Below are 25,546 nucleotides of genomic sequence, written 5' to 3'. Positions count from 1 at the left end.
CCTCTGCAACTTGTATTTCTCCTTTTATATCCCAAATGATCAAAATCCTAGGCATTTATTAATTTCTATGGTTTAGGGGGAGTCCTCCCCAATCTGTAACACTATTTAAGTAATTAACGCCATAGGCTGCTGCATACTATCCACAACCTGCTAATTATTTTTCATATAATTTTATTGAAGTTTTAACATTATAAGAAAGGGGGGTTACAGAAGGAAAATAAGAAAGGACAAAGAGAAGATAACAGAAGAAAAGTATTATACACCTTCAATTCACATATGGACAGTGGCTGACAGTGGGCTCTCACATTTCAGTCTGATGCTAAAATTCAGTGTTCCCTGCCACTTACACTCTGTTCAGCACCATTGTAGTGGCTGAACCAGTCACACTACCCCAAAACCACCTCTTATGTGGAACATGAGTGCAACAGAATATTGTTGAGGTTTAACAAATACTTCTACATATTTGGAAAAGAAAACACTGTGATAATTACCAACCAACCTGCTAGTAATAGGCTTAGACAAGAAATGCTTTGGTTTCCATTTTGATATAATTCATACACTTTAAGACTCCACATAACAAATAAATTTAGCTTAAGGACACTTACATTATAAGCCAATGCATGCCTGCTTAGAAGTAAATCCTGTTGGATTCATTGGGTGCAACACATACTTGGAACTAAGGCTGCAATCATATACACACAGCACAATCTTTACCATGTCTACTGAAGTGTTGAATTCAATGGGCCTTACTCCCAATTAAGTTGGGACTCAGCTACATTAGTAAAAAACAACAACAATGTTTTGAATGCATTATAAACATGCAACATGAGATGGCGCCGGAGAGCAAAAAAATTGTCTATGTGGTTTTTACATAGCGGGTTCCACCCGCCTTTTGTTATAACAATTTAATTTCTGATTTATTTATAGCACCCCCCCCCCCCCGTGTATAGATCCACCCCGGGGTTAGAATTCCAGCCCTACTTGGCAGTCAGGATGGGGAGAAATCCTAATCTGGAGGAGAGGGCAGAGAAGGGGGGTGGCACCCACCCAAATGTGCCCATGAGCCTAAAAGGGTTGGGGAACCCTCAGGTAGGTAGGTTCTGCATTTTGTATAGCTTGTAGTTTTTCAACACTTGGCTCTTTGCAGAGCCCCATGAAGTACTAATCCGAGGATGTATTACAGTGGGAGATCAAGTAGGAGTGTGTTGAAAGATGTGAGGTCCATGCTACTCTCATATCCCATTGTTGTACCACATTAGTCTAGTGTTTGAAAACAATTTGAAACTACATTAATTTCTATTGGGGCTTTTATGCAAATGATTCAGCAAGCAGAAAAACCATCCCGAGTGTTCACAGTTTTCTTCATGGCTATTTAATAAACTCTTCCCACCCACCCTCCTCAAAGGAGTATTTACTTTGTGGTGCCTCCTAAGCAGCAAGAGCTTTACAACTATACAACAGCCCAACCCTTGATATAAGAGACACAGTGTATTCTTGAAATATGTACTAGTGTACATTTTGTTACCATACAAGGCTGCTCTGCATTCTTGCTGGTAACCTTTTATTGCCTCCTAAGTTTTCCAGAGCTCTGCCAAACATCTTGAACTTCACGGAATGATTACAAAGCTTCGTAAATATAAGCTTCACATTGTGCTTTGCCATTCTGTGCTTGAAATTGCACCAAGTATTTAAAGGAGAGGCAGGAATTCTCTTTAATTTGGTGGTCAGGAAATGGGTTAGTATGTTAGTGGAGTTTTTAATCCCCCCCCCATAGAGGTATTTAAAAAAAATACATTGTTGTTACCACCTCTCTGTTAAAAATACTTCAGCTACAAAATTAAAGGATCTGCATTTGAATCCCTCTTCTGTGGAACACTCTGCCTTCTGACATCTGCACCTGTCTCTTACCATCTGCTCCCTGCAGTGGTTTAAAAAGTACAGTGGTACGTTGGTTTAATAACAGCTTAGTTTATGAACAACTTGGATTAAGAACGCTGCAAACCCGGAAGTAGGAGTTTTGGTTTGTGAACTTTGCCTTGGAAGCAGAACATGTTTCGCTTCCTGTTGTGTGTGTTCCATTTGTAAATTGAGTCCCCCGCTGCTATGGGAAAGCACGTCTTGGTTTAAGAATGCTTTGGTTTAAGAACGGACTTCCAGAACCAATTAAGTTCGTAAACCAAGGTACCACTGTATCTGAAAAAAGAAACTCTTCTTCTGATGCCCTGACCTCTAATCTCTGTGTTAGGAGTGAGCCAGCAGTAAATCACACTGTGCAAGTTGGAGTTAGTCCAAATAGCTCAGTCAGTAAACTTTTAATCTCAGGACCGTGGGTTCACGCCCCACGATGGGCAAAAGATTCCTGCATTGCAGGGGATTGGATGAGATGATCCTTGTAGTCCCTTCCAACTCTACGATTCTATGATTCTGACTCTTTATTAGCAACAACAAGATCTGCACTGGAGTGTCAGGCCTAATGAGTACAGCCGTTAATCTCCAATAGGTCTTGCCCTCATGAAGCAGTTTCTGAGACTGGAGGTCCCCACCTCTGAAATGCCGCTTACGTTCCCTTCTCTCTAGGGTTTCCCCCACCAAGCAATCAGAGACTGTCCCTGTATGTGGCCAACCTCTTCTTCTACCCTTTTCATGCCTTTTCTGGTTCTGGGAGACAAGGGGGAAGGGGAGCTTGTCAGATCAGGAGGGGGAAGACACCTCAGCCTCTTCGCAAGCCTGACCCACCTATGCTTCATGGTCTCTCTCCTCCCACCCTATTGCTTCTGCCTCTGAATCTGGACTTGTTTCTTCCACAGACTCTCCCAGCTCAATAAGCTTCTGACACCTCCTCTTCACAGTCTTTTTCTTCTTCTTCCTCGGACTACTCATCCTTGTCCCACCACCACTCCCTGGGCTCTGAGCCTTCTTCCCCTGGTGGTTTCCCCACCATTCCTCTGCACCCAGCCAATCCTTTGCTTTCATTTCATGTCCCTTCCCTCTTTGCTTATGACCTGCATGAGTGGTTCCCAAACTTTGAAAGCCACGGACCGCTTGATAATTGCTGAGGGTCTTTGCGGACTGCTTGATTTCTCTGCCTGTTGTAATGCACAGTGCTAGGTGCTGTGAGGTGTTTTTTTATTGCTGCTTTTATTTCTCATAAACGGCTATTTATTTCTTGTTTATTGTATTTCATACACAGACACACACATACCAAAAAATAAAAAAGCAATAAAAGACAATTAAAAATCAATATGGATATTTAGTGGGATGGATGTGAGCCAGTGTGGGTTAGTGATTCGAATATAAGGTAGTTCATTTCTCCACTTGGCCATGGAACTCACTGGGTGGTCTTGGGCCAGTCCCTGCCTTTCAGCCTAATCTCATAGGTAAGTTACAGGATAAATATCCTATAATCTTCAGAAGAAGGGCAGTATACAAATAATAATAAACAATAATAGGGCTATTTATTATAGGGTTAACTCTCTTTTCTGTCTATGTATACAACTATTTTTTACGGAACGTGCGTGGCGCTGTGGGTTAAACCACAGAGCCTAGGACTTGCCGATCAGAAGGTCAGCGGTTCGAATCCCCGCGACGGGGTGAGCTCCCATTGCTCGGTCCCTGCTCCTGCCAACCTAGCAGTTCGAAAGTACGTCAAAGTGCAAGTAGATAAATAGGTACCGCTCTGGTGGGAAGGTAAATGGCGTTTCTGTGTGCTGTTCTGGTTCGCCAGAAATGGCTTAGTCATGCTGGCAACATGACCCGGAAGCTGTACACCTGCTCCCTCGGCCAATAAAGCGAGATGAGTGCCGCAACCCCAGAGTCGGTCACGACTGGACCTAATGGTCAGGGGTCCCTTTACCTTTATACAACTATTTGAATACTGACCAACGTTCTTTAAAATGCAATGCATTCTATGTGGGTCTACTTTTGAAGCTGACCCGGAAACTACAATTAATCCAGAATGCAGCAGCTAGACTGGGAGTGGCCACTGAGACCGTATAACACTGGTCCTGAAAGACCTACTTTGGCTCCCAGAACGTATACGAGCACAATTCAAAGTGTTGGTGCTGACCTTTAAAGTCCTAATTGGCCTCGGCTCAATATACTTAAATGAGTATCTTCACCCCCATAGTTCAGCCCAGACACTGAGGTCCAGCTCCAAGGGCCTTCTGGCAGTTCCCTCACTGTGAGAAGTGAGGTTATAGGGAACCAAGCAGAGGGCCTTCTTGGTAGTGGCGCCCACCCTGTGGAACCCTCCCTTCAGTTATCAAGAAAATAAATGACTATCTGACTTTAAGAAGACATCTGAAGGCAACCCTGTTTAGGGACGTTTTTAATGTTTGATGTTTTATTGTGTTTTTAATATTCTGTTGGGAGCTACCCAGAGTAGCTGGGGAAACCCAGCCAGATGGATGGGGTATAAATAATAAATTATTTATTATTGTTATTAAAATGGTACAGAATTGTCCAGAAGCCATTTGTGGTGTCCAGTACAGTTGTACCTCGGGTTACAAATGCTTCAAGTTACAGACGCTTCAGGATACAGACTCAGCTAACGTAGAAATAGCACCTCGGGTTAAGAACTTTGCTTCAGCATGAGAACAGAAATCGTGCGGCGGCAGCTGGAGGCCCCGTTAGCTAAAGTGGTACTTCAGGTTAAGAACAGTTTCAGGTTAAGAACAGACCTCCGGAACAAATTAAGTACTTAACCAGAGGTACCACTGTAGTCATTTAGCATCTTTTGCCCAGTGTGCTTTTCTGGATGAAAAGGTTTCATCAAGCTTTTCTTAAGACAAATAAGTAGTTGTGAGTCTGGTGTATCTTGGGATAAATTACACCTGAGGCCTTAGCTCCTTTGAACTATAAAAGCTACTTTTACCTTTTGTTCCCGGAAAGCTTGCAAAAGAAGAGCCTAATCTTATTGTTAGCTTCTAAGTGCCTAGGTTTTCAGACGAATCTCCTGCAAGCACAAAGGAATGCAAAAATAATTCTTGCATTGTTAGCTGTTCAGAAAAATAATCGCACCTTGTTTCCTCTTGCAGCTAACAACGTCCGTTGTAAAGGTTTCATTTTTATTACTATTCCATTTTACCAGAGCCAGGTGATACAAGGGTTCAAAAAGTGCTATCGTTTGAGCAATTCGAAGTCTCTGGTTTTGTTTTGCCTCCCCCCCCCCCAGCAAAAGTAAGAGAACTCTGCATGGATCCGTAGGACCCTCACCTCTTGGTAGAACATGGGAAACCTACTAGGTATGCCTATTTCTGAATATATGTATTAAAACCACTGAATCATTGCCATGGGTCACATTTGCTAACACACATACCCTCTAAGAGATTTTAATGCAAAGCTTCAAGAAACAAATTTACAGAGCTAAGAGTCTAATGCCCAGTTTTATCCAGACAGACCATTAAGCACTTAAATCTATGGAAGAGAAAACACCACTTTTCTTCGCAACTGTATTATCGAAAGCTTCAAATTGGTCAGAGTGCTTTTTTTGTGTGTCTTTGAAACTATCACCCCCTTCTGGAATGGCCTTGTAATTACAGTTACCAAGAGGCAAACGAAAGATTTCAAGCTAGCGAACGGTTTGGTAAAAGTTTTATTTGAGAGCATGAATATAAGTTTACACATTTCTTTAGTCTTAGAAGAGTTGAATGGAAAGAGCTTGCATAGTTTACAAAGCCAAGAGCCCACATTCCTTTGCTATGTACCTTCTTACATTCCTTATAAAGAAATTTCAGCATCGCAATAACTGCAGTAGCTTGCAAGCTGCCTTATACAAAATCAGACCCATTAGCCTATATACTGTTTATGCCAGGGGTTGACAACCTGTGGTCTCCAGGTGTAGCTGCCCTGTATTAGAAATCTCATTCATGTACAGAGGCACGGGCAAATTTAAATCTTTCCTATTGCCTATAATTCTGGACAATACATAAAATGAAGAGACAAAATGGACACACTTGATAAGAAGCCTGATTGGAAGAGGACAGAGAAAGAGGCACAGAAACTTCAGAGCAAGTCACATTCTAAGCACCAAAAAGTCCACAGCTGCTTTTTTTAAAAAACAAAACAGAACAGTTTAAACCTAATAAAGAAGGGAAAGTGTTTTAATGCAAATATTAAAGGTTGGAGCCAAAGCTTTGGGGCATTTGCTTAAGATGCTCAGCGGAAGCAGGAAGGCTTAAAAATATTTATTTCTGCCTAATTATGTTTGATGGCTGCTGTACAGAATCAGCAGGCTAACAAATATGATCAGTGGTTGGACTTGTAACGTTTCAGACTGAAAGTGAGGAATATAAATGTTTGAATGCTGTTTTACACATTCAAAATCTCACCTCAGATATGAAGCAAGCATGTCAGGAAAAGGATTCTAAGCTTATTGTGGTATTTGTGAGATTTTTTTGAAATGGTAGAACCCAAAACATGTGGCCTTCTATTTGTTGCTAGTCTCCAACTCCCATCAGCTCCAGACAGCATAGCCGATGGTCAGGGATGAAGGGAGTTGAAGTCCAGCAACATCTGGAGTATGGTGCAACATTTACAACAGTGTTTCCCACACTCGGGTCTCCAGCTGTTTTTGGACTACAACTCCCATCATCCTTAGCTAGTAGGAACAGTGGTCAGGGATTATGGGAACTGTAGTTCAAAAACAGCTGGAGACCCCAGTTTGGGAAGCACTGATTTACAACATACCAAGTCATTGTTTTATTTTTACACAGTTTGTTTAAAAACGTGTATAAAAAGAAGACTCTAGAGCATCTAGCCTTTGAAATATACAAGGAATATCAGGCTCCCTATATGTGAGTAACATTTGCAACAAGTAGTAACAAAGTAGTAAGAATACAGAAGTGCTGGAAGTACTTAATCAAAAGCTATCAAGTTAGAAATGTTAAAAAAAGAATCTTTGGAATTTGCCATTTAATACCTTCTATTTTGTTTTTTAAAGAAACGCCCCAATACAGTAGAAATGCAGAGGGTTCTGAAGTAAAGCGAAACTTGGCTTGATCCGGGTTCTCTTTCCATTAGGACATCATCTTTTTCTTACATTCCACCGAGCAGAAAACCATTCCTTCTACTGGCATAAACTTCTGGCCAATGAGACACTTGCTGCAACAGGAGCACAGAAAGCACTCTGTGGTGGCATGCCAGTTGAAATTGTTGTAACTCACACGTTGAACTTCCGGGTCGATAGCGTTGTGGCAACCCTGGCAGACCTAGAGAGGAGATGAGAGAAATGAAAAATGTGTTTGTTTCCAGCTTTATAAGACAACGAAACCCAGCATATTCAATACAGGTGTTGTTATAACTTCTGCTCAGCATTTGAAATTCGCCAGGCGCATTTTGCACCTGGCTATCGGCCACTTAAAAAGCAGAGACATCACCTTGCCAAAAAAAGTCCATATAGTTAAAGCCATGGTTTTCCCAGTAGTGATGTATGGAAGTGAGAGCTGGACCATAAAGAAGGCTGATCACCGAAGAATTGATGCTTTTGAATTATGGTGCTGGAGGAGACTCTTGAGAGTCCCATGGACTGCAAGAAGGTCAAACCTATCCATTCTGAAGGAAATCAGCCCTGAGTGCTCACTGGAAGGACAGATCTTTGGCCACCTCATGAGAAGAGAAGACTCCCTGGAAAAGACCCTGATGTTGGGAAAGATGGAGGGCACAAGGAGAAGGGACGACAGAGGACGAGATGGTTGGACAGTGTTTTCGAAGCTACCAGCATGAGTTTGACCAAACTGCGAGAGGCAGTTGAAGACAGGAGTGCCTGGCATGCTCTGGTCCATGGGGTCACGAAGAGTCGGACACAACTAAACAACAACAAATTGGCCACTTGTGACCAAGTAAAGATGCCCGGGTGCCAGAATGGTGCCTCCACCACCTAGAGGTGCATGCCTGAGGATCCTTCAACCTTGACTGTTTTCACAGATTGGCAACACATCCTGTAGAATCCTACCTGTTATATTTTATCTGCACAATCAGACTGATTTTCAGGAACCAAAAAGTCGCATTGAAAAATATGACTTTCGAGGCATCTTGCCCAAAAGTGACAACTGGGGATCCTGTAATCCTGGTTTAAGGAGTCTTTGGCGCCTAGCTTATATATCCGAGTTTCTAACACTGCTTCAGTTGTAACATAATTTATCACGATGACAACATTACTCAGCATCCTTGGTTTCTCCTTTGTGCCTTGAAATTGCCTGTGGAATGTAGAAAGGGTAAAGGCTGAGGACTGGATTTTTCCTCATAGAAAGGGATCCTCTGCAGGCAGAAAAGGCAAAGCCTACTGTTTGCCCATTCTGTGGATCTGGCCTGTTCTTCCTTGTGGCAAGAGCAGCTATACTGAGTGCTTTCCACAGGCCTCCACTTGGTGGCGATATTGTGCAAACTGCGAACACTGTACTGCGGATTGATGAACCAGGCTGTCTATCCTACAGGTGAGGAGCCGTGAGATGCAAATTCCTACATTGCTAAAATAAGCACACTGAAAAGTCACAGGGATGGATGCCTCATTGAAGGATCATGAAAGCAGAGAGAAAAATATTGCTAGCAAGTCTACAGACTGAGTTGAACCACCTATTCATAGAATCATAGAGTTGGGAGGGACCACAAGGGTCATCTAGTCCAACCCTCTGCAACACAGGAACATTTTGCCCACCTTGGGTCTTGAACCCAGGATTCTGAGATTAAGAGTCTTATGCTCTACCAACTGAACCATCTCATCTCTGCTTACAGGTAAGTCTGTACATATATACTGGGCGATAGCCAATGTTATTCATGCTCAGATCTGACCCACTGAAAGCAATGGACTTAAGTAACAAGTCCAAGAAATTTCAGTAGGTCTGTTTTGAGTATTACTTAGTTGGATATCCTGCACCAAGTCTCAGCAACCCTGCTCTTCCTTTCCAAGCAGTTGTTAATCAGCATGCAATGATTTCTTTTACTATACGGACCTTTGCCAACAAAGGTCCATATAGTAAAAGCTATGGTTTTTCCAGTAGTGATGTATGGAAGTGAGAGCTGGACCATAAAGAAGGCTGATCACCGAAGAATTGATGCTTTTGAATTATGGTGCTGGAGGAGACTCTTGAGAGTCCCATGGACTGCAAGAAGATCAAACCTGTCCATTCTGAAGGAAATCAGTCCTGAGCGCTCACTGGAAGGACAGATCGTGAAGCTGAGGCTCCAATACTTTGGCCACCTCATGAGAGGAGAAGACTCCCTGGAAAAGACCCTGATGTTGGGAAAGATGGAGGGCACAAGGAGAAGGGGACGACAGAGGACGAGATGGTTGGACAGTGTTCTCAAAGCTACCAGCATGAGTTTGACCAAACTGCAGGAGGCAGTGGAAGACAGAAGTGCCTGGCATGCTCTGGTCCATGGGGTCACGAAGAGTCGGACACGACTACACGACTAAACAACAACAAATGGAATGATTGTGCCCAAAAGAGCTCCCATCTCTCTGGCATGCTAGTTTTATACATGCAAGACTTTGCACTTCTTGTGTTTTTGTATGGAGGGTTATTCAATTATGCAAGCTTTCCCCCTGCAGTTGTACACTCACTGCTTCATCTACTGTGAGAACAAGGCCACCCCTTTTGCAACTTCTTAAATTCTGCACTTCTCTATTTTAATGTGAGTCAGTGAGTGTAAGATTTTTTCCCCAAAGTTCTTCCGGGGGGGGGGGGGGAATAGATGCCCTGAAGAGACACAAAGAAGTGTTTTCCAGTCAGTTCATTTCAGATAATGGTCAGAACAAGAGGGGAGACAGAGTGTCCTGATGAATAACTGCTCGATCAGTGGGAAAGCTGAATTTAAGAGCTTCAGATTAAGAAGCACGCACAAAAAAGCTAAGCGAAACTACAGACAGAAAACACTCATTAAGAGAAGGGAAAACCAAACAGGAACAATACTAAATAAATAAATAAAGCTACAAAAAGCAGCATTGTAAGTAGAACAAAGGAAACCCAGGAACCCAAATGAGGAAGTAATTAACTTTGGACTAACTGGTGCAGATGCTAAACAATGTTTTAAAAACATTTCATTCTTTGACACTGCATTTTAAAGAATAATATTTATAAGACTGCACACTGAGATACTCCCCTGGTGGTCGTGCTGTGTGGACTTCACAAGAAATACAACGGCTGTCCGAGATTTTGGACAATGCAGTGAAACTGACGAAAACTTCAGTCTAGAAGATAGCAGGAGAGTCACTGCTCTAGGAAAGCATTAGACAAGGACAGTTGCCCCAGGGGTTTTATAGCCAAGGTACATTAGGTCTATTCAAATGAAATTAAATCCCAGCCCCCTGTTGTTTTCTGTCTGCATTTATTAGGGCACCAGAGCAAAGTTTGACACGCAGATCTCTAGTACAGTTAGAGCACTGGAAGTCAATAATGATTCCTTTGAATCGAGGGCGAGCAGGTGCAATGAAATACGAACATCATGCTCTCCCACTGGCCTAAACTAGCAATAGTACTTCTGCGTTCTGCAGAAATTGCAAGTGATGGAGGAGCACCCCTGGAAGCTCATAAAAAGAGCCATTAAAAAATCCCACCTCTCATGGGAATGATCTGGGAAGAAGACACGGTGGCAAGGTCACCTTTGGTCAAGCAAAGGGATGGTTTACACAAACTACTCAAAGTGGTCAAGGACAATGCACAAAATCTTTACTTGAACTTGGTTGCTCTTCAGCATGCAGGACAAGAGGATAGGGCATCTTCATACAAACTTCCCTTCCTTACTAGCGTAATCTCAGTCCTCCCCCCCTACTCTGGAACAAAACAGGAGTAGCTGTGTGTCGCCAGCACATTCCTGATATTACCAGTCTTTTTGCCTAAGCTGGCCATTCCCAAGAGTTTGCGTGTAGATGCTGAACAAAACATGTGATAAGAGAAGTGGACCTTGATGGTGAATGAATTGCTTACAGGAAACACTATCAAAGACAAAACATTGGGTGGTATTAAACCAAGTTTGATTCAAGAGTATACATCAATAAATCAACATCCTTAACATTGACATTAATGACCATTCCTATATTGCAGGGGGTTTGGGCTAGATGACCTTCAAAGCGTCTTCCAACTCAACAATTCTATGACTATGTTAGGTCTATTAATTTCATTAAGTCTAATCCGATTAAAACTTAGCTGACAACCACCAGGCCGGGGTCGGGCATGGATAAGCCAGTAGTTTTTCATTATGGATAACAGTGTTTTAAGAAACCACTGTTCTAGGCAAGATATGGGAAAGCACACCTGGGCACATAACTATACATAGTAGTTATGCATCGCAGGCAAATCGTGACTCTCTTACCACAGCATGATTCTTCACGTAGCACGGTTTGCAGACAGGCTTTTCGTTTACCATGACGTAGATCTCCCCAGCCAAGACACAGTCACAGTCAAAACAGCAGAAGTGTTTCAGATGCCAGCTTTGACCTTCGGCCTGGGTGTACTCATTGCTGAATATAAGCTGAAGGGATACAAGGAAGGGAGGTACACATTCAATACAACCACCCATTTTGTTCTAGAACGCTTTACAATGCTAAGGAAACACACATTTTCGGCCATATGAAATACCTCCACCGAGCATTTCAGCTTGTTGCATTCATCGTTCTGTTCCCCACCCTTTTCACCCACTTTTTTTCACCAAAAACAGCAAATGCAAAAAAGCAGAGATTTGACTCTCCCAGAGAAAAAAGGAATGGCTTGTGGGCTTCCCATGGGTATTCTGTGAGAGCAGGATGATGGACTAGATTAAGGTTACCAGACGTCCCCGTCTCCCGGGGACAGTCCCTGGATTTACAAATCAGTCCCCATACAAAATCTGTTGAAGTTGAAAAGTGTCCCCGGATTCATTGAAAAAAATCTGGTAACCTTAGACTAGATGGGCCTCTGGCCTGATGACACAGGGATATTACGTCCTTATGAATGCCTTCCAGGTATTGAAAAAATGAGGGTAGTGTACGAACAGTGCAAATGGGACACAAAGAAAGAGGCTCCAGGGGTTGCGGCAAACCCTCGACAGGAGGACCCCACAAGCTGAGCTACAGGTAAAAGGAGTTATAGCTCCTGCACAGCTCAGGACTCAGAGATGCTGGTGAAGTGCTCCTGAGCAAAGCTCAGGAAAGAAATCTGGGGGTTCATTCAAGCCCACCTCAAAATGAGAAGCCAGCTTTAGAAGCTGCCAAATTTATTTCCCCTCAGATTAAAAACCAGAGTGGGAAAAGAATGGATGACTTTTCCATCCTCTCTGCTTTGGGTAATGGAGTCATGTCCCTGATGTATACTTTTTTAAGGCCGGGTGCTGCCTTTCACCATCATGCCCTGCTTGTTAGTGAAATCCTAATGCTGGGCTAAATGGACAGCAATGGAAGAAGCTGCGTTGTACAGAATCAGGCCATTGGTCTATCTAGTATAATCTATAGCAGTGTTTCTCAAACTTGGGTTGTTGGGACTACAACTCCCATCATCCCTAGCTAGCACCGCCAGTGGTCACAGATGATGGGAGGTGTAGTCCAACAAGAGCTGGGGACCCAAGTTTGAGAAACGCTGGTTTCTACAGGATTTCAGGCAGGGATTTCTCCCAGCTCTTCCTGGAGATGACGGGGATTGAACCTAGCACTTCCCGTGTGGAAAGCAGATGCTCTGCCGGTGAGCTATGGCCCTTCCCTTGGCCTGGTCAAAAGGCAGCAAATCTTTACAGGCAGGTCTTTTTTTCTCCATGGCCTCTTCCATGGATGCAGAGCAGAAGGGGGACCTTGCTTACCTCATCGCAGCCAGCGCAGCGGGGCTTCTCGCTGTCACAGTAGTGTCGGCCACAGTACAGCTTCCCATTCTTCCAGAAGTAGATCATATCCACAAGGAGCTCGCTGCAGGTGCAGCAGACAAAACAAACTGGATGCCAGAGTTTGTCGTAGCCGGCCCGCTCAGCGTAGACAGCCGGGTCCCCTTCCTTCATGCTCAGTTTGCACCGGAAGCAGCACTGCGAGGAGGTCAAGGGATTTTAAAGTTTATGTAGAGAGCTAATCCAGACTTCCACTTACCCCACTGCGCCAGAAGTGCTTTAGTTATGCTGGTCACGTGATCCGGAAAGCTGTCTGCAGACAAACGTTGGCTCCCTTGGCCTGAAAGTGGAGATGAGCGCAGCACCCCATAGTCAATTTTGACTGGACTTAACCATCCAGGGGTCCTTTACCTTTTACCTTTACCTACCCCCTGGGAAAATCCAATCTTGACTGCTAAACCGGAGCAAATGTAATTCAAATTTCTGCAGATTGATGTTTGCTCCAACTGAGTGCTAAAAAGTGGGTTTTCCCAGGGAAAGCAGTGAAGGCAAACAGAAAACTGCTCAGATCCACCAGACAAGCCTTTCCACAGCAAAAACTATGCCCCACATTGGCGCATGCACACACACACACACACACACACACACTTTTTTTGGGGGGGGGCCCAAATGCACAACACAGTTTGTGTCTCATATCGATTTCACATCATTGTGAAATCACCTTTGCATTTTACACATCAGTACATTCAAACAAGGTAAAACAGTGCCTAATATGGGCTTAATGTATGACAAGGAAAGCGCTAAATGAAAACCAACTGCCCCCAGAATAAATACGTAAATTAAAGGTTAGATATACTAGTGCTGGCCTTTCGGGACTCCAAAAGACCACAGCAGCCTGGCTTAAATACAGTCCAGAGGGGGTGGAGTCTTCTCAGCAGTGTGGAGTATTTACAGCCAGCTCCTTCTAACTTAGTCTTATAAGTAATAAGTGGATCAATGCTGTTTATATGGCTTAATACTTTCTGCCAACAGTAAGTGAAGCCATGAGATGTCTGCCTTTGTATTTATTAGTTTGATTTCAAGCAGAGGCCTTTCCTCATTAAACTTAATTGGGGGTGCCATCTCTCCCCCCCCCCCGGCTTCCACTTAGGAGTCCCTCCCTCTTCATCTCGGGAGTTTTCCTTTTCTGTACGGTTCGTCAGTTTTCACCTTGAAAAGAAACCCACAACACACTGCTTCTTCCAAGAACTAATGGCTCTCGTTTAAATATAGCAAGACTCGCCGGCCATCCCAAGAGACAAAAAATATTGATCTTCATGCAGGTACTAAATATAGCATTTTATATCTCGGTAGAAGCTGCACGACTGTCATGTAGAAGATGGAGCAGACTTGCTCCAGATTGGAGAAAACGCATGGGTGGAAATTAGGCAGGCTTTGCCTAAGTATTAAGAAGAAACATCCTGAGGAGAAGAGCTGTTCAACAGAGAACCCAGCTGGTTCAGTAACAGCCGGCCCTTCATCACAGGAGAAATTTAAGCAGATGTCGGACATTGTAGTGGGCTGGACTAGAGCACCCTTGGGAGACCCAACTCTACAATTCTATCCTTTCTGGGATGCTGTGACTGCAAGATTCCTGCACTGAGACGTGGGGCGGAGTAGAACAGGCTGGCTTGTTGTGGTCCAAGGGATGAACTCTTCCTTGACCAATCCTCCGAAGGTCACATGCCCATGCTGGCTGTGGCTCAAAGTAGGCATGGTCACTACCCAGCCAGATGGGCGGGGTATAAATAATAAAATTATTATTGCACACTCCTGAATGCACACAGGCACACGTGCAGTGCTCAGGTCAGCTGAGAGGTGTGTGCATGCATTACCACTCACTTCCCAGTCGCAACATGATCAACAGGGGAATGGACAGGTTTAAACTGGGCTTGCCTACCCTGTGCTGAGTTCCATTTTCTTTTCTTTTTGGAGCAACTGCCAAAATCATCTGGGGTGAGGAAAAACTTCTGGGTGGAGGGGAATCATGCTTCTGAGCTGCAGTTAGCCACCCCTGGCCTAGATGGTGTCTGAGGTCTGTCCCAACTAGGGGATGCTATGCTTCTAAGTTGGTAGAGCATGAGACTCTTAATCTCAGGGTTGTGGGTTTGAGCCCCACGTTAGGCAAAAGATTCCTGCATTGCAGGGGGTTGGACTAGATGACCCTTGTAGTCCCTTCCAACTCTACAAATTTTATGATTTCCATGTTTCCTTTACCCAGGAGTTACCTCCAAGTCCCAGAACAGTCACATTTTAGAACAAACTGTGTTTTCCTTAGTGGAGGACCCAGAAGGGTTTTCCTTCTGCCCCTGTTGCTCTTAGCTTACAAAACAAGCAGGCTGAAACAATGGTTTTTTAAAAAACCTAAAACACTTAATAAATAAACCCTGTGCAAAGGATGCTGCAGCGTGAAATACCAGGCTAAAATAATACAAAACCCCATTGTTTTGCTACCCTCTACCGACAGTTCTGCTTCTGTTTGCAGCACACAAGACACACAGAGACAGGAAGACAAATAGACATATATGCCCACTTACATATTGGGATGCCTTTGGACCAGCCAGTTTGTCTTCCATGGCCCCTACGGTGGCCGGGGTGCCTCTCTCCCCATTAGTCGGGACATCCTTCCCGGCAGCTTTGCCTTCCACTTCGCTCGGCAGCTTGACATCTCCCACCCCGAGAGCCTCGTTCTTGTATTTCTTCACAAACTGCTCCATCTGCTTCACCTCGTTAGGACTCAGCTCGTGGCATTTAGACGGATCCTGATCATGTGCGGGCAGCTGCTTGGCCAACTGCTTCTTCCTGTACTGAGCACCTTCCGAGCCAGCCACCGGTTGCTTCTCCTTGGGAAGCATCTGCATATAATGTCTTGCCTAAAGAGTCCGGAGGGATTGCAAGAATTAGTTTATCAGATGCCCTTGGGATTCCTGCTTTTATAAACGGGGAGGGCGGCAGCGGGGAGGAAGGCAACCAAGGGGAGATTAACAGGGCTCAGCAGAAGTTGTTACTTTTCGGTGTGAACAGATACCAAGAAGTGGACAGCAAAACTGAAGGGACGTGACTGGGGCTGAGAGTCAGAAGCTCACTGCAGGCGCATGCTTTACAACAAAAAAAACCCCAGCCATTTACTCCGCTGCAGTAACAGCTTGTACAATGTTTAGCCAACACTGAATCTTTTCAGATACTGACATTGCAAGAGCTTTCAGACTGCTAATTGCAATCTTTCTCTCAGAGGAAAACCAGCACGTGAGGGTTGGAATTGAGATCGAAGGCTTTTTAGCTTGTTTAAATAACTTAAAATGAAATAAAGTACTGCAAGATATACATGAAAAACTGAAGAAAAACTACTTTTGCACGCTGGAGTTCCCCCTCCCCTTGAAAATCCCTAAAACCCTCTTATGATTACAAAGCTGCACGCACATCTCCAGCCTTCTGCTTTAAATCAGCCAGCAAGACACTACATAAGCTTGACTCAAGATTGAAACATGCACGGGGTTAGGCTGGGTGGGGAAGCCCAACAAGGCTATCCAACTATCGCATCTCGATGAGCCATTAATAAACCAAGGGGAGCTTTTCTCTTGGATCCCAGCTCTGAATTCGTTCTGACCATATACAGTAACAGAAATGTGCAAGCTTGAGTGCTTTTCTTCAGCTTTTAAACAATGACATAAATTGTGCAGGTTTTCCAATGCTATGTCCTGTTTCTGGAAGTATTCTTGAAAGGGCTCGTCTGGGAAGTCGTAAATCATCCTAAGTGGTGGCGAACATCTCTAATGCAATGCTTTATCCTAGCCATTAACACGACCTCTTTCCTCCACCTCACCCCTCTTGCTTCCACAACCATCCTATTTCCATTGTGTGACTACTTTATAGCAATCAGAGACTTGCAAGGGGAGTTGACCACCAGACCCAACTTCATTATGTTTACATGGCTTATAGCAGGAGAACCAGGGGCACTGGACAACATTTCCTGTCTTGGACCACTGGCAATACTATCGAAGGCTGATGGGAATTGGAGGGGTACCAGGGTTACTGAGATAATAATTCCATTTATATTTTCCTGTCGTTTTACATCAAAATATGGAATCCTGGGTGTTCTATACACTCCAATCCACCCCTCCTTCAGTTTAAAGTAGGATTTCCCAAACTTGGGTCTCCAGCTGTTTTGGACTACAATTCCCATCATCCCTTGTCCTGCTAACTAGGGATGATGGGAGCTGTAGTCAAAAAAAATTTGGAGACCCAAGTTTGGGAAACCCTGGTTAAAAGGATGCCTTCTTCTAGTTTTCATAAAAGCTTCCAAGACTGTATCATGATAGCTCACCAGGGTTTGATTCTGAACAGGAGGTGCCCATTCGTAAGTCACAGTATTGATCGACACGTTCTTCTTGGCAGCCACTGGATTAGTCAGTATCATAACATTGCGCTTGTACATAGGAATCCCATCCGATTTCAGCTTTGCAATGAGGGTTGTATATTTTGTATCCTCAAAGAGCTTCCCCACTTTGCGGTCGTCCTCGTTACTAGTGGGAACATCGTGCTCCTCCTGCCCACACTTGCAGTTTCGACATATTTTCCTAGTGATTCAAGAGAAAAGAACTGATTAGGCCATGTTCATATAAGTAAACAGAAACTGAGTGATATCCTGCTTTAGATATCATTCAGGAGGGCATAACCATAATTCTGCGAAAATGTAGACTCAAGGAGAGGAAACCACAGCTGCATTGCTTCTCTAGGCAAATGCTGAGCTGTAAACAAAGAACCGACCTTGGTTGCAGCTCACAACTGTCTGGAGCGAGACAAACCACAAGCCCAGGTTCTGATGATGTGCTAAACCATAGCTTAGCTCACAGAAGCAGCAAGACCAGTGAGGAGGAGCAAAAGGGCTGCAATCTCTTCTCTTGGCTGAGTGCTACGCGCAAACTGGGTCACTGTCTGTGCTTAGAAGTAATTGCCTCAACTGTCCCTTCCCTGCTGAAAATGGAGCTTAGTGAAGTCACATGATGAATACGACAGATTCCTTTGCTGTTTCATTTCTGAGGAAATAGCCCTTTTCTCTGTGGGACAGAAGAGCATTCTGGGAAGGTGGGCAGCAGCGTCAATATTACTCTGGTAACATTGATGTGAACGAGCAGCTCAACAGTGTGCTGTCCTTTGTTTTCATGAATACATTTTCCTCTTCCCTCCTTAGTATAAATAATCTGGGAGCAAAAGGGGCAGATTAATATCCTATATTCATTAGCAGTTCTATAGTTTTAAGACTATGGACCGAATGCTCTTAATGCTGCTGCCCCTTTATAGAACAATATGCACTACAGTATTTCACTTACTTACATATTTGGGAAGCCAACCCTGCTGTGTTTGGGGCCCTGGACTTCTGCCCTGAAGATCTACCCTGATGACCTCAACACCTTTCTTTCCTCTGACTTCCTTAAGGTGGTGTATGTGGGTCTCTCTTCACCAAATTTAGCCTCTCAACCACTCTGAGACCTAGAGAGACTGACTGGGCCATGGCCACCCAGTTTACTTTGTGGCCAAGTGGCAATTCTATCCTGGGTTTCCCTGGTTCTAGTCCAGCACTCTAACCACAACATCTCTCTGGCTCTTACATTACTAGTGTGGCATGTCATAACTCATAGACAATACTGAGCTGGATAGATCAGTGGTCTGCTGCTTCAATACAAGATGGACATATCACGTGGGAAATTTATCTCTGGGAGAAATCTGCACGGTTGCACAGCCAAGGGCCTAGAAACCAAGCTTTATGAGGAATGGCTGAGGGAGTTCGGTATGTTTAGCCTGGTAAAGAGGAGACCAAGAGGAGATATGATAGCCGTGTTCAAATATCTAAAGGGTTGTCGCATGGAAGATGGAACAAACTTGCTTTCTCCTGCTTCAGTGGGTAGGATCTGAACCAATTGCTTCATGTTACTGCAGAATATGATCCGGAACCTTGCACTAGATGTGCAAAGGTCACATGCAATAAGAGACTATCATATCCATAGTTTTTACATAGTGGCAATATGAATTTTCCGGCAGGTATGTCAAGAATGCTCCAAGTGTAACAGATTTCCACTCACAGCTGGCTTTATATTCACACAGATGTTACACTCCCATCTAGTGGAAAAGAACATAATTGTACTGCAGACCCTAAAGGCATATTTGCTTTGCAGGAAGCTTTTTAGAGACATTGGTGCACATATTTTCACTGAGTCATCTATCTATGGTGGGGATTGCAGGGGGGGGGGGAGTCTAGGCTGGGTCATTCTGAAATTCCTGACAAACTACCTTCACATTTAGAGAAGCTATCAGAGATCTTCTTTTAAAAATATGTCATGTATAAATACATATATGTAGAACCATAGAATTGTAGAGTTTGAGGGTCATCTAGCTCAATCTCTGCAATGCAGGAATCCTGGCCACAGCCAGCCCTTCTGGCCACAGTTTATCTTGCAAAGGTGGCAGATTCAGCAGAGCTCAACCTGGGATGCACACCAATTCCCGTCATCACAATTCCGAGCCAATGGCTTTTTTAATCTGAATGGGGAGTCTTGTGTTTATTTAGTCTGCTGGAATAATGCTGATGTTGATTTTAAAAATACCGTATTTTTTGCACCATAACACTCACTTTTTTCCTCCTAGAAAGTAAGGGGAAATGTCTGTGCGTGTTATGGAGGAAATGCCTACGGGTGGCATGCCTACGGATTTTCCTCCTCTAAAAACTACGTGCGTGTTATGGTCGGGTGCGTGTTATAGAGCGAAAAATACGGTATGTAGTGATGGATTTATGATCTGTGCCCTTTTGGGGCGCCACCCATTAGTTTACCTTAATCAATGCAACCGTCTCAAAATGAGAGGAAATGATAATTATGTTTCTGCCTTTGCACTGTGCTCCCTGTTCCCCAGACAACTTGGGAACATTTCTTGCTGTTGCCCAGACGGGGAAAAGGTGAGGACAGCAATGGTGAATCTGAAATGGGTGCCCACTCCCAATAAAAATAAATAAATGGGAACAATTAGGAAAAAGAAGATGATGATTATGGTGATGACCTGAAAGATCATCTCATTGCTTATATTCCAAGCTGATCACTGCACTCTGCAGGTGAAGGCCTCTTGCAGGTACCATCTTATCAAGAGGACCATCCACACAATATACAAATCGGGCCTTTAGAGCTCTGACACCTACCCTTCGGAACTCCCTCCCTGTCAATATTCAACAGGTCCCGTCTCTGTTCTCTTTTTGGCACCTACTGAAGACTTTCTTCTTCCAACATGCCTTCCTCTAGTTCAGGCTTTTTCTGCAGCCTGCACCTGTATTGGAATTGTTTTAATTTTTTTATTGCTTTGTCAGTTGTTGTTTGCCAACCTGGGCTTCTCTCGGGAGGAAGGGCAAAATATAAATTTAATATACTAATAATACCTCTGCCAAGGGGTCACCCTGGCTCAACAACTTTGGAAAAAGGTGACAGTAACAACAGTGGTGGTAATCAGTGCCGTTTTTCTAGAAAAATTGGTGCTGAAACTCACCACGAATGCCTCCCTTGTTCTCTTATAATGACAGTGGCACCCGCCTGAGAGGTGGAACTGGTGGTAATAATGATGATGTCCTAACAACCCACAAAAAGGTTCATCTATGTTATTTAGAAAGGAATCAATTTTATTTCCTTTTTTCATTATTCTCCCTCACCTCTTATCCTTAATGGTAATAAAGCTTACAATACAGATTAAAAGTAAAGGGACTCCTGACCGTTAGGTCCAGTCGTGGATGACTCTGGGGTTGCGGTGCTCACCTCGCTTTATTGGCCGAGGGAGCTGGCGTACATCTTCCGGGTCATTAGGCCAGCATGACTAAGCCGCTTCTGGCAAACCAGAGCAGCGCACGGAAACACCATTTACCTCCCCGCCAGAGTGGCACCTATTTATCTACTTGCATTTCATGCTTTTGAACTGCTAGGTTGGCAGGAGGTGGGACTGAACAACGGGAGCTCACCCCGTCGCGGGGATTCGAACCGCCGACCTTCTGATCGGCAAGCCCTAGGCTCAGTGGTTTAGATCACAGCGCCACCTGTGTCTCACAATATGGCTTACAAGCTGTAATTAACTGGAAGGTGGGGTTCATAGGTAACGTCTCAGACATCACAAGGATTTGGTGCCTGTATGGTTCTTCCACACACACACTTTGGAAAGGGAGACAAGGTAGCCCAGCGGGGGTCAGGGGAGCGACAAGGCATGCAGAAAGTCCCAGACTGTTCAATCCATGGCATGCAGTATCAACACATTTGGCTCCTCGGCTAAATTTTATAACAACACCAAGCACCAGTAGCATTTCTTCACTGTACAGTCAAAACTGTACTCTCATTGGAAGCGAGCCCGATGGAAATCATCTGACTTCTAAGTAAGCAACTGTACACAGCATTAAATTGCCTCAAGGCTGGCCCAAGACATTTTGGCATCTGAGGCAGACCTCAAAATGGCATCCTCCCTCCCCACCAGAGATGAAGGGAGTCAGGGAAGAACCACATCAGGAACAAGGGTGGGTGAGGGAAAGAAAGGAAAATCAACAATGGGATTAGCTGCCCTGGTAGACCCTGCTGCCTGGGGAGGTCTCAACTCTCCTCATGGGCAAACTGGCCCTCGCTTGCCTGAACCCACATTTTATTTATATGCTCATAAGAATCTAAGAGCTCTACTGCAGGGGTCAGCAAACTTTTTCATCAGGGGGCCGGTTCACTGTCCCTCAGACCTTGTGGGGGGCCGGATTATATTTTTTGGGGGGGAAATGAATGAATTCCTATGCCCCACAAATAACCCAGAGATGCATTTTAAATAAAAGGACACATTCTACTCATGTAAAAACACACTGATTCCCGGACCATCCACAGGCCGGATTTAGAAGGTGATTGGGCCGAATCCGCCCCCTGGGCCTTAGTTTGCCTACCCATGCTCTACTGCATGGGACCAAAGGTCACCTAGCTAAGTATTCTGTTCTCATAGTTGCCTGTGAAAAGCCCACAGGCAAGATGTGTGCACGATAGTATGGCGTCTTTCTCATATCCTTGAAAAGGCTAGCATAACTCATGCTTGCTGTTCTAATCAGAATCAATTCCTTCATGTGTTAATTTTTCCCAATTTTGTTCATATGTGTGATGTAGTTAAGTTTATGTCTGAACGAGTCAGTTTGCGGCCGAATGAGACCTGTGTTGTGCAGATATGCTTATCTGCAATAGAAATGTTTCGGTAAATCAGGAAAACTCTCTTCTTACCTCCAGAAATGTAGCTCAAATCCTTCACATTTGTCTTTGCACTTCAAGCAAGGGGCCCCAGATCCTTCTTCATGTCCTAAGCCCATCTAGAAAAAAGGGGGGAAAAACAGAGTTAAAAAATATATTTCCCAAGGCACATAGTATTATTTTTAGAGTGCTTCAACTGGCAAACTTCCAAAAATCTATCTAAGATATAGGCAGGGGGAGATCTCAACTTTCAGGAAGATAATTCACTTGAAGCTGCATCACGGAAGCTTCACACCTTTCTTCCTAGCCCTGTAATTTCTGAATAATAGCTGGCTCTTTCATGCATTTGGCTTTGTGATAGCGGTAGTGATAGCAGGACACTGAAATAAGAAACGTATGATTGGACCAGGGCTGGGTGATATATCGATATATCGTCCAAAACCAGTTTGAAGTCCATATTGTGGTATCATTGTCATAGTTCTTGACCTGGCAATATATTGCAAATCATGATGTGGGTGCGGGTGTGGTAGGCAAATATCACAATGTGGCATAAACCGTGAAGCCGGCCAATGCCTCTACAGAGCTCCATCCTTATTTCAGACATTGTGATATATCAGTATATTGCAATGTTTAGCTGGTGATACACCACAAAGTTGAAAATCAGGTCTATCCTTATTGCAGACATTGAGATATTTCAGTATATCACACTGTTTAGCTGGCGATATATCACAAAGTTCAAAACCAGATATCACCCAACCATACCATTCACCTCTACATAGTTCCATTCTTATTTCAGACATCGTGATATATCGGTATATTCATGATGTTTAGCTGGTGATATATTGCGATGTTGAAAACCAGATATCGTCCAGCCCTACTGAATCAGCTTCCCCCTCCAGTGGTTTAGGAAGCCACTATGTAACACCTCCTGCCTCTGTTGAACAGCTTCCCTTGGCCACCTGCCGCCAGTGGTGCTTGCTTGCTTGCTTGCCTGCCAGACATTTGTCCTGCTGGAGTTGATGTGGCCACCTACTGGCTATTAGGCAACAGCCTGGTGTGACAACAGCCTTACGTTTCTATCAATATAGAAAGAAAACACCACATGAAACTTACATTCTGCAAGAGTGCTTCAGCAAACAGATTTGTTGAGCAGAAAAGAAATGGCCAGTTTTCATGAAAATGAGTAATGGGCTGTAAGCCTTTGGCTGGCTATTCATGAGGGGACACAGGCTTTTGCCCCTGCATAAGTAAAAGCAGCAAGCTTCAAGGTGAAAGGGTTTCAGACATAATATTCATAATTATCATTACCACTTACCCAAAAGTGTGTGTTGCAATTGCTAAATAATGCTTTACACCTGTGTGGAATTCTGACTGAACACCAAGCTCGCCTTTCAATACTCAAAAGTATAAGAAATCTGCCTGCATGCTTTTTCTCCTTCTTTTTTTTAAAGAGGATGGAATCAATTTATCCATAAATGGAATCATGGAAGAAAGTAAGACACATAGGTCATTTGAAATGTAGCCAAGAAGAGGTTTCTGGATGTCAGTTGCTAAAAATTCTAAAAAAACATCTGGCATTTCAAATACGCCCAGTTTGATTTCAAGGCAGTCTGCGAACGAAAAGCATTACAAGTCTACTGATTGAAGTCATCTGCTTCACAATGCCTTCACGACTAAAATATTACTTCAGAGCAAAGTGTTATAAATGGTTGCAGGCTAGCCTCATGTTTGAAAAAGAAATCTTGCTTTAATCAGCTTGGAATGTTTCTGGGGACTCAAAAGCTGGCTCTCTTTTATGTTAAAGAGCACTGACCAAACCTCAGCTTCCTGGCTGCTGCCAATCAAGTGTCTGGGGAAATAGAAGTGCTGAATATCATCTCCCCCTCTCAAGAAGAAGAAGAAGATCTGCACCATCAAATAATGTATTCATATGTTGCATGTTCTTATTAGAGGCTAAGATTTGAAGGGGAAATTACTGGGTGGGGAGGAACAAATTCTGAGAGGAATTGTCACCTGTCACTTAATATAATGGTGGCCAACACAGAGAATGCAGCCACAATGACAGTGTCACATGTCCTGCTGCAAAAGGATGTGGTGGCATCATGTGCTGGCATCCTCATGTGGCTACACAGAGATGCAGTGCCAACCAGGTGTGCTTCTAGACTCTTAGAGACACAACATCAGGAATAAATGAGCAGGTGCCCACAATTCCTCTCGCCCCTGGCAAATGCCCCTGGCCTGAGGAGGACTGCCAGTAGACTCCAATCTAGTGTTATATCTTGAACACCCATGGGCAGTGGTGAAGAGAAACCAAGGCAAAGATGCACAACCACACAGCTCACACAGATGCCTTCAGATACAAGCAAGTGGATATTCTTTGTTCTTTTGGCCCGACACCAAGATCCAGGACCGAGGGCCTTCTGGCGGTTCTCTCACTGCGAGGAGCAAAGCTACAGGGAACCAGGCAGAGGGCCTTCTCGGTAGTGGCACCCACTCAGTGGAAGGTCCTCCCATCAGATGTCAAGGAGACAAGGAGCTATACAATCTTTAGAAGACATCTGAAGGCCTGTATAGGGAAGCTTTTTAACGTGTGATGTTTTATTATGTTTCTATATGCACTTGAAATCTTTCCGCAGGGCCTGCAAGACAGAGCTGTTCCACCAGGCCTTTGGCCAGGGCACAGCCTGACTCCCTCCCTCGGCAATCTTCGCGGAGCTCTGGCCCAATGGTTGCCAGTGGCCTGAATTAATTAATTTTACAATGAATAATTTTAGAGTGTTGTTTATGCTGTACTTTTGTACTGTTTTATTGTTGTTAGCCGCCCTGAGCCTGGCTTCGGCTGGGGAGGGCGGGATATAAATAAAATATATTATTATTATTATTATTATTATTATTATTATTATTATTATTATTATTATTATTATTATGTGCTGGGAGCCACCCAGAGCAGCTGGGGCAACCCAGTCACATCTGGTACTACTATCTTACTTGGCTACGAATGATTGCCAAGAAATATGACGACTACAACTAGTAATAATGGGGAAATATACACAAAGAGGCTCCCCTTTTCAATGCCCTGCCAAATGCACAGAAGTTGGAAGAAAGCGGAGCTGGCACAATGTGGGGGACACAGCAGGTACGGGCCCTCTCTATGAGCAGAGTGGAACTGAAAATGCTGAAAATTACATGTACAGTGGTACCTCGGGTTGCATACACTTCAGGTTACATACGCTTCAGGTTACAGACTCCGCTAACCCGGAAATAGTACCTCAGGTTAAGATCTTAGCTTCAGGATGAGAACAGAAATCGGTGCGGCAGCAGCAGGAGGCCCCATTAGCTAAAGTGGTGCTTCAGGTTAAGAACAGTTTCAGGTTAAGAACGGACCTCTGGAATGAATTAAGTACTTAACCCGAGGTACCAATGTATATTCTAATACTTAAGTGGCTGTTGGAAGAAGCAGCTATTATGCGCAGGAGATTTTCGTGCAGGTGGGCCTC

At 44.0% G+C, this 25,546-nt stretch overlaps 1 protein-coding gene across 1 annotated transcript in view; it reads right to left on the bottom strand.

The window, feature by feature from the left end:
- Nucleotides 1-5,575: 5,575 nt before the first annotated feature.
- TES (testin LIM domain protein) overlaps nt 5,576-25,546 on the bottom strand; it is a 28,423-nt gene continuing 8,452 nt past the window's right edge. Inside the window, exons 2-7 of the mRNA XM_081211784.1 lie at nt 22,083-22,168; nt 17,144-17,396; nt 15,357-15,692; nt 12,763-12,978; nt 11,308-11,466; nt 5,576-7,208 (exon numbers count right to left, since the gene is read on the bottom strand). Coding sequence (XP_081067910.1) covers nt 7,017-7,208; nt 11,308-11,466; nt 12,763-12,978; nt 15,357-15,692; nt 17,144-17,396; nt 22,083-22,168 — 1,242 coding nt within the window. The 3' untranslated portion in view covers nt 5,576-7,016. The remainder of the gene's footprint in view (nt 7,209-11,307; nt 11,467-12,762; nt 12,979-15,356; nt 15,693-17,143; nt 17,397-22,082; nt 22,169-25,546) is intronic.

Source organism: Podarcis bocagei (assembly GCF_964188305.1).
Source record: "Podarcis bocagei genome assembly, chromosome: 10".
Classification (NCBI taxonomy): domain Eukaryota; kingdom Metazoa; phylum Chordata; class Lepidosauria; order Squamata; family Lacertidae; genus Podarcis; species Podarcis bocagei.
The sequence above is the reverse complement of the archived record's forward strand: the minus strand, read 5'-3'. Positions and strand labels throughout refer to the sequence as shown.